The sequence below is a fragment of the Ambystoma mexicanum genome, chromosome 9 (assembly GCF_040938575.1).
Source record: "Ambystoma mexicanum isolate Mex_15411 chromosome 9, UKY_AmexF1_1, whole genome shotgun sequence".
Taxonomy (NCBI): Eukaryota; Metazoa; Chordata; class Amphibia; order Caudata; family Ambystomatidae; genus Ambystoma; species Ambystoma mexicanum.
In genome coordinates, this window is record NC_090931.1 from 4607720 (window position 1) to 4617933 (window position 10214).

Genomic DNA, 10214 nt, shown 5'->3' on the forward strand with positions numbered 1-10214 from the left:
CTCCGAATACGTTCCATGAGAGTGGCACCCACTCTGCACTTAACCCCGGCCCCTGCTGAACTGGGTGCACTTGTCCCCCTCCCTCCCACTTCTGTCTGCAGACTTGCACAACATTGAATGTAATAGGCTTAGCGTGTTTGGCTGTCCTTCTCTCACTCCCCTCCTCGGCTTGCTGTGCCTGCATGCATAGGCTCATTGATGAGCAACCTTTTTTGTCTGTGTTTGTTCCTTCTCCCTCTCCCTTCCCCGCCCCCCCCCCCTCTCTGTCACGCACTTATACTAGTAGAAATGCCCTGTCGTAGTATGCTAGTTATTGCTGTTAGATCATTCGGACTCAAGGACTAGGAATGACAATAATATCCCCTTGTTCCCTTCCTGCCTTGAAGCGCTTTGAAGCACTTCACTTGTGTCTAAGCGCTTTACAAATAAACAATTACAAAAAAATGACAATAGCAACCCCTGCAATAGGTCTGCCGATGGGCATCCGATGCTCCCAAAAGGGAGTCCAGTCACTCTAGGTAAGTCTTAAGACTTGGGGGTAGACTTGCTCGTGGTGTGAAGGTTCCAATGCAGAAGGCTCAGGTCTGGTGGGTGTAGAGGTAGGTTTGGGGGTTGGTCTGGCTGGCACTAGTTCCGGTCTCAGTTAGTGAACATATGGGCCTGGAAGATGCAGTGTGTTGGACATCAGATCCAAGATGATGCAAACCCTTTTCTTGCAGTCCTGTGACATTCAGAGGGCCTGAAGGTGCAACAGGTGATTAGTAGTCTGGAAGGGACCCAGCAAAGAAAGAGGGCGCACAGCCCTTCATCTCCTGTAGGGTAGCCTAGCCTGGTGACCAAAGGCAGTGCCAGAGCAATGGAGCACATGTTGCCATCTTGAGGCTTGCGCGGCGGAAACAGTCGGTGCCTCTGTTCTGCTCTTACAGGAGAACTCTCTGGGTGGGGGGGGGGATCACAGGGTCCTATGGAATGCAGACCGATTTCCAGTGATGAGCAGAACCATGAACCAGCTGTTATCACAAGTTCGAGGGAGGGAGACCCCTTGAAGGCTTCCCTTGGTCGACAAGGCAGAGATCTGCCTTTTCAGGAGTTTGGCAATGTCTATTTCAACAGGATCCCAGCGTCCTTCATATTTCTCGTGGTGCTTCTGATCCATTGGAGAATGGTCCCAAGACCCTACCTGATGCACAAAATGTTAGGCTGGGAGCAACCCCAGTCCAGCTATAGGCAGTCATTCCACATTTAAACTGAGAGGCTGCCACTATGGATAGCCAGCACAGAGGCACTTGCGACATAACTCAAGGTTTTTGTGCTTTGTACTGCCTGAGGCAGCACAAGGTGGCGCTGATGCAGAGTAGTGGTAACCCATCATTAACCCATGCCAGGGACACTCCCTTGCTCAAGGTGCTTGTCCAGGAGGCTTTTGAAGGGAGGAAGCATAGCAAAGGACCTAAGATGTGGCTTGGCTGCCAGTTCAGACAATCAGGAGGACCAGGTGGGCAGGGGGGACTGTTAACCCTAGCAAGGATTTCCAGCAGAAACCGGGGTACGGACAAAGAAATAAGGTTCCAGCCAATGCTGCCAGGCCAGGTCCTCTAATGCAGCTGCCCATCAGCGTGGCAGTCCTGCAGCCATTCAGATAGGATTCTGAGAAATTGACAGGATCTTACCTTGATGAGCACAATCACTGAGTGGTCGGCCAAAGCCAGCGCTCCAATTAAACATCAGCCAGGCGCACACAGGTTTTGGCAGCTAACCAATAAGGCTTGCCCCACGGACTGCCAAACAGTCGGGTCAAGCCAGACTGGATGGTATCGGGTATTAATATTGCCACATATATGGTCGCCGTAAATATCGCCGGGAAAATGTTGTGGCAATATTATTTGGGTGACCATATTTGTGGCGATAGGGGCAAAAAAAAAGTTTTTAAATAAAAAAATGTGGGGGCTGCGGGGGTGTCCCCCGCATGTTCCATGCAATAATGTCGCCACAAAAAACGACAATTTTTCGGCAATATTTTTGCATGGCGACATTATTACATGGAACCAACTGGATGTGTCTGGGGCAGAAAGGAGAGCTGACCCAGTTTAGATTCCATTATGGGGGGGGGGGGGTGTACAGAACTGGATAGCGATGGCCCAAAACAAATGGCCGTTAGTAGAATTTTTAAAAATACAGTAGTACCCCAATGGCTACCAGACTGCATTGGGCAATTCATGCAGTAAAAATGACTGACCCCTGGTGAAGCCAAAACTGAATTGCAGCTGCCACCAGCTTATTGGCCATTAAAATGGGGTGATTAACAAACGCTCCTGCCCTGGTAGCCATATGGACTACAAGGACTGCATATGTGACAAAGGGTTGTGGTGGTAGCGGGACTTTAGTACAAGTCCCTTTGGCCACAAAAGTAAAACAAGGAAGCCAACAAAAAAGAAAGCAATGGGTTTGGGGGACCCACAGCGCGGGTGTTAGGCAGAATTATATGCAGTACCCTTTGGGAACACCACACACAATTAAGACTACAAGTGACAGTACAAATTCACTGTTGGTACAAGCCTGTACTACACAGTAAAGCGGTCACGATGGCTGGGCAGCCAGACTTACCTCAAGAGCAAGGGAGCAGTATCAAATAGTTACACAAAGGACATCTATTACTATGATTCAAACTAACACCGACTCAAGGTTTCCAAGTAAAAGAATATACATTTATTTACTCTTTAGTTATATAACATTTCACTATCATAAATCAGTTTAAAAATCACAATCTTAATACACCACACCACTCCTTATAAGTTCCAGACAAGTTGAGCTCACAAAATGAAGTGGGAGCAAAAGGGCACTCCAGCAATTTAAAAGGGAGGGAAAGACAAAGTTAATAGAAATTGAACCACACCAACACCACACCACACCAACACTCAAGGCAATTGAGCAAGAGGAACTACAGTGATAGAATCGGGTCGAAAATGCCTAGGGCCAAAGTCAATGGGTCAAAAGTCTTTTGCTCAAGATCACACGGTTCAGGGTAGTTCGTGGTAAAGTTTGTGCCACGGATGCCGGACGAGGTTAGTTGGTAGAAAAGTAAATTCCAAGAGAAGCACAAGCCCTCGGATTGGAGAAAGATTTCAAACACTTTCACCGCAGTTGAACGAAACGAACAACCGGATTTGCACAGTACCTTAAAACGGAGAGGAAGCTGTAGCTGAGGCAGACGTTCCTGCAGGCTCACGGTTCCTGAAGCGACTGTCGGACTGACAAGAAGTAGGAAGACTGGAGGGTCCTGCACTACCCAGGGAAGAAACCGGCAGCAGAGCGAAACGAATAAAAGGCACGCTCCTTTAAAAACCAAGCAGGGTCTGACCTCCCTGGCTATCCGGCTCACTGTAGCTCTGTAAAGCGAATTTGACCAGAGGAGGGGTCCTGGCTTGCAGTTTGGGGAAACTGGTTGGTCCCATCAGCTCAAGGGAAGAAGTTTCCTGGAGGATCTTCTGTCGTTGGATTCTGAAGATTTGGACCTACAGCAGGGCTTCACCGGGCGGTTCAGTCGTTGTAGGGGTCCTCTTCCATCAGCTCCTCGTTGGTTCTTTCGTTCCATTGGCGACTCTAGTTTCCAGTCCCAGAGCCCTGCTTTTTATGCAGTTTTCTCCCCATTCACACAGCCTGGCTGTCAATCACACAGCAGGGTGGCTGGCCTGGCAAGGACAGTCACCCAGCCAATCAAACAGGAGTGCGGCTTGGGTTAACAAGGGAAAGCATAGCAGGAGTCCCAAGACCCCTCCCTCACATCCTGCCTACCCAGACTTTCAGGCGCCTTAAGGAGGGCTTCTATGCAGAAGCCCGTGAAAAGACGGCGAACAAAGGGACCAAACCTGGTTTGGCGCGCAGATTAAAACACGAGAAAGACTTTAACCAAGAGAAATGGCGAATAAACCCAGCCGGAGCTGAAATAAAATATATTTGGTCAAGCAGGTTTATGTTCAAGGCTAATAAAATAGCCTAAAACAATACCATGGTTATATAAGATAACAGCGGTATGAAAAATAGGCTAGTTACCACTGCCACCAGACAAGTCTTGATGAAAAGGGAGTGAAAAAGTGCTCTCAGAGAAACAGATAAAAAGGTATAAGAATTAACCCTTTCCAATACTCCATGTAAGATGGGTTGTGCTGGGTCTGCGATTTAAAGAGGCTACATAAAGTTAATGGCAACTTTAAATGTTTCTGGGAGACAGTCGGTCCCAGAAAAATGGAGTAAGTGGGAAGTCTAAAAGACAACCCTGTGTCACTGCACTGAAGGTGCTGTGTAACACACATAAAAATGATGCTCATCGAGTAGGTGATGCTCCAGAGCCCAAGATCACATACAGCAAAACTCATGTAAGAGTGGAAAAAAGGCTCACACTCTTACCAGGTGAAAAAAATAAACCCTAGAAATCCAGCAAAGCTGCTGAGGGACTCATTATGTAAGGGAAATCAGCCATTTATGAGAATTCTCCCTAACAGCGGGCTCAGAGAATCGCAAGCCTGCAACAAAAGCCCACAGAATTGTACAAAAAGGTACACTGCCACCAGCCTGAACAGAGTGTTTGTCACCATAACCAAAAAGGTCCTGTAGAGTCGAGAAAAGGGATACACTGCGTAAGGTGGGGTGTGCTAATCTCTCATCATAAAACACAGGTAGGATTAAACGGATCCCCCTGCCCTGGTTATCTACAAGAGTTAGTCAGGAAAATGAAGAAACCAGAAAGTCGAAGCTCTAGGAACCCCCGTTAACACTGCACAGAAAGGGCTGTGGGCTGCTTTAGTAAAATGTAGATGTCAGAAAAGTTGTAGGACAGCAGGACTCCAAAATGAAATGCCAAAAAGGGGTAAAAAGGGTTCCCAAAGCAGGGTAAAAGAATGAGTGTGGAAAAAGGTTCCCACTCAATCAGGAGAACTAGTAAAAATCCACTTGTTCAGCAAAAAGTGCCAGGGGACTTGTCGTGGAGAGAATCACACACAAAGGGAAATCTCCTCTAGCGTCAGCGATTTATAAAACTCCAATGAAATAACATAATGCTACCATTTGCGGAGATCAAGAGCTTTGCTCCTCCCAAGACACGCCTGTGACCTTAAGGTGAACTCTAATGATCTGCTCCCTATTAAGTAGAATCAGTTTTTCCGGATTTCCGTCAGAATTATGGAACGACGGAGAAGCTGATGAAAGTGTGTATCCATTTCAGAACATTATAGTCCAGTTCATGTGAACACAATATTGCACCGGTGCCCTGCCTCACCAGATATGGTTATTTAAACTTAGCCCAGCACCTGTGCCAAATAGAGTAGTCTGACTCCCACATGTCTAGTGGGACCAGGGCTCCGGGGAAGATTTTCATGGAGAGTATTTTACTCCTGACTTTTGGAAGATGGGAGTAAAATGATCTTTCAGGGAGCAGAAAGTAGTTCTCATTGTCAACTGGAGTATTTTAGCTTGTAAAAATACATTTTTGTTTCATGTATTTTTATTGTAACCATGCTTTCTTTGTGCACCAGGAATTTTCAGAAATGTAATTAAAAAAAGAAAATGTTATAGTTCCTCCTCAGGTCCGATAACTCAATACTATAACTCTTCTTTGTGGCATCTGTTGCTGATGCCTCCAGTCAGAACACAACGCGGCAGTGCAGGTGGTAACTAGGGGCAAGCACCTTCTTATCTGCTACTCTGTCATTCCTGGAAGTATTTGCCTAATGCCTCTTCTCTGGAGGGACGAGTGATATTTCTCTATATAGATTCCCTGCACATCTGCCAATTGACACTGAAGCTGTCCAAATTGCCCCTCCCCTCTCTCCCATCTCTGTTCCCCCTCTGATAACTCTCAAGGGGAGCCTTATACCTTCGCTGACTTTTGCCTGGTCTTGGCCATAATCTGGGAAACTAGTGGGCTGCGGTTCGGCTCCATTTGGGAATAATACATGTTTTGCCAGTATGCTGCTGTTCTTTTGGGGCCACATTTATATTAATAATATATTATTGCCAGTTATTTAAATATCCAGCAGTTGTCAATTAAATGCTTGTTTGTCTGTTTCGGGGTCTGCATCCAAAAGAGGTTCCTAAGTAAGGGGGTGGGTGGTGTCTGTTCAGGTGGTGTTCATGCTCCACCTTAGGCTGCATTTGAAAGAATATAGTGAACTACTGGTTTCTTAGTTGCTGTCCTAGCACTCCCAATTATTTGCATGAAATTCCAAGCTTAATTATTTCTTAATCGGTGTACTGTGAGAGGGGTTGACTTTGCAAGTGAAGCGTGGATTCCATAAACTACAGCTTTGCACACACATTTGTCAAAGGCTATATGTTCATGATGCCCATTAATAGTGCACAGTGTAAAGGACTGCTTTGTAGTAGTCCTGGTATCCGCGAAACGTCAAGTGCTGTATGAACAGTTTCAGCCCACTTCTCGGTTGATGCTTTCATCAGGGTGGACCTTGAGGAACCAGTGCTGGAGAATAACTGCACGTGATCGGTCCCTCTCTGGAAAGCTTATCCTGCAAATGCTCCCATCCGTTCCTCACAGAAGACATTTGTAAAGTCCAATTTAGAAGCCTAAAGAAGGATTGTCTTTTTCCCAACTTTTGCAGAACGGCCCCCAGGGTATGATCGAGTGAGAAATGCAGAGATTGGGAACAAAGACTTTGAACTTGACGTACTCGAGGAAGCTTACACCACTGAGCACTGGTTGGTCAGGATATATAAAGTAAGTTGTATGTTCTTTGCTGATGATAGTGCGGTGTGGAAATGTGCTACTTTTTCCGTTTTCTTCTGTGCACAGCGTGTTCAATTGTGTTCTTCTTTGATTTAGAGCCCTGGTCTGTGCTTATATGAATTCCCAGGCAAATGCAAAATACTTATTTGTAGGTCCCCTGTAGCACCTGCTCGAGTTGTGTTGTGACTATACAAATTGCTCTCCACTGCGACTAAGCCGTGGTTGTGCATGCTGTCAAAGTTCCCGTGCGGGTGGTCCATTCCATTGATACCTAGATTTCCATAGAAACATGTGTACAGGCGCGATATAAATTACTTATCATATACCTTATTGAAGGCTATTTATGCTTTTTTTTTGTTTTTACTATTAACGGTTGCTTTTGTTTTAGCTACATTAATATGATTATTGCATGGAGATTTTCACCTCGCTCATGAATGTCCTAAAATAGCCACTACGCCCGTTAAAACACTGTGTGCATTAGGATGTATGACCATGGCTGTCGTATGAGGTCAAACCAAACGTTGTTCATGGCTTTCTTCTGCCTTCTCCCAGGAATGATGCAGAACTTTTGAGCCACATTCCTCCATGTTGGAGGAGCAGGGTCTGGTGCTCGGTGGACTAATGCTTCCACTACAGGGGCCTGTGTTTGACCTTCTGGTCACAGGTTCAAATTGCAACAGGTCCGCTCAGTACTTCATCCCTTTGAGTACCATTAAGTTGGGTAACAATAAACATTTTTATCTGTCAATAGTGCCAAGATGTCCCTCTGAGGATGGAGTTTCCGCTCTACCTATACCTCTCCATGATTGATTACTGCAATGCCATCTTTGCAGGCTCCTCTGCCAAAAACATATCCAAACTTCAGATTGTTCAAAACCGTGCTGTCCGAGCTGAACTTAGCATCCCTAAATCAGCTCACATAACTACCACCAGACGAGACAGCCACTGGCTTCCAGTCGGAGATGGGATCAAATTCAAAATACTCTCACTGATGCACACATGCCCATCCAACGCTGCACCTCGCTATCTCTCCAGCCTAATAACCAAATCCCAACCTTCTAGACCCACTAGAACACCTTACATCAGCCAGCTGTCCATCCAAAGATTCAAGACAAAAAACAGGTGGTTCCAGCTTCCCAGCTATTGGAACGCCATGTTCCCTGAGCTCAGGACAGACCCCTCACTTTGGTCATTCCGAAAAAAGGTCAAAACCTGGCTTTTCAAGCAAGACCTAAAAAATGAACACTAAGCCTACCACCCGTCCACACTCGGCCTCACCTGATAGAGCGAGCTGCCCTATTGGGACCTATAGATCCCACGAACGCGAACACCGGCTCTGTCTGACTCCAGCAGGTGACGACCTCGCTGATACGTAGCGAATTATGATCAATTCGAAAGTATGTACCTTACTATGACTATGCTAGATGTACTGGATGTAACCATATCGATTTGGACTACTAAATGTAACTGGATGTAACCGAACCCTTAAGCAATCTTGTACCCAGCAGCAACTATGTACAAGACGAGGACTAAGCGGAAAGTAACTGGTTGTAACATTCGCCCCATGCAATCTCCTTTGATCTAAGCCTGAATGTAACCAATTTCATGTTCATCTAAATGTACTCGTACCTATAACCGTATTCTTAAATACAAGCGCCCAGATGCACCAGGGTTAGGTGCGCTATATAAATGTGATAACTAAATACTCCTGTTATGTTGGCTGATCTAACGATGCAGCAGCATTACCTTTACCCATGGCTGTTTCACAGAACAGCCAGTACTCCTGCCCCGCTGCACCCTTTCTCCAGGATTCATGTAAAACTAATTTCTTTTCTTTTTTCTGCAGGTGAAAGACCTTGATAATCGTGGCTTATCGAGAACATAGTTGCCGTCAGCTTTAATACACACAGCACTGAAAGCCTTCACTTGTGGCCCGAGGATGTTTTTTATACTGTTTCTATCTGCAAAAAGAGATTGGATCTGATTGCCTGTGAAGTCCTGTCTAATACAGTCCATATTGGGTGAATGATTTTTATGAGTATGAACATGTTCCCAAAATATTTTTGTTTTCTTTGGTTTTACAGTGGTCAATTAAAGAGTATAAAGCCATGCGACTTTGTCTTCGGCTTGTGTGTGTTCTGGCCTTGTGCTGTATTGGATGGTGTGTGGCACCCCTTTTACATTCCCGGAACTGTCTTACTTCTACACGCTGGTCCATATTTGCATCTTCATTGGACCAACCTATTGGTAAACACTTTGTTTCAAAAGAACCCTTGTTAATCACATTTTGTGACAAGGATTTACTTTGGAGTCGGCCATTGAAAACCTGGTATGTTTTGGTCTCAGTTTAAAGGCCTTGCTTCCTTTTTAGAATCGTCAGTGCCGGGGACTTATGTTTTTTGGCAAAGCCTCCAAAGGTCGAACTCTGGCAGGGTGCCTTTGTCTACCAGGAATGCAGTGCTTCTTGTGTGCTTCTTGAGTGCTTACTGAAATACTCTTGTATTCCGGTCCCCTCCACCACGCTTCTGGAACTGCCTCCGGATTTGGAAAGGAGGAAGAGCGCCATTGAACAACATACGTATGTCTCTTTAAAGTCCAATGGTGGACAAATGTGCAGCTTTGGCCCAGCCAATATGACCATCGGCATCAACAATGTCGCTGTATTCTCTCTGCTTGATTGAACGTGGACATCTCGGCACTGGGCGCACCAACTTATGGGATTTTTTTTAACTTGCTTAGATTTTTCTGTTTTGTCCCAAGACTTGTATTTGCCCTGCGATCCAAAGGCATTAAAGAAAGCAGACCTAGTTATTTATACAAGGCTGATCTTCATAAGCAGGACGTAAGTAGCACCTTGGTAGTTGTGCGATTGTGGTTGCACACCAATTATATTGTCAGAGCTTACACCTTGACCCCATTGAGGTCAAGGTAAAATATCAATTATCCATGCTTTTCATGCCTAACTTGTTTAAATGGAAATGTCCTTCCTCATTTTTGGCACCAGGCTCTTCTGAGCTCTGTCAATTGCTGATAAATGTCACTGTCGTTAAATTGTGCAATTACCTCAAATTTCACACTTAATGCAATCTTTGCACCACTTTAGTGGACTGGCCAGTGATCGCTCTATTTTTCTCCAGAGAGCAGTGTAAAATATGACTTAATTTAAAGGGCCAGTGGTATTTATCAGCAGTTGGCTATGCTCAGAAGGGACTGTGTGTAGGCAGGAGTTTGGAGAGCGTGTAGGCAGGGCAAGCTTGTGGAGAGGGCGTGAGCAAGAGTTTGGAGACTTGGAGAGGGCGTGAGAAGGAGTTTGGCAGCCCACCTGGCGTTTTTCCTGAATGTTGTGCATGATGAGCTTGGATGATTAGGAATAAACCGATGACTGACTGGTCTATGCAACCTGAGATCTGTTCAATCAAGAAGGGAAACCGAGGACCCAATGTTGATGGCATCTAAGATTAATAAGTGCTGAATTACA

General features: G+C 45.6%; 1 protein-coding gene across 1 annotated transcript in view; it reads left to right on the top strand.

Moving 5' to 3' along the window:
- The window catches only part of STT3A (STT3 oligosaccharyltransferase complex catalytic subunit A), a 160387-nt gene extending 151537 nt beyond the window's left edge, over nt 1-8850 (top strand). Inside the window, exons 17-18 of the mRNA XM_069614069.1 lie at nt 6612-6727; nt 8583-8850. Coding sequence (XP_069470170.1) covers nt 6612-6727; nt 8583-8621 — 155 coding nt within the window. The 3' untranslated portion in view covers nt 8622-8850. The remainder of the gene's footprint in view (nt 1-6611; nt 6728-8582) is intronic.
- Nucleotides 8851-10214: the final 1364 nt, after the last annotated feature.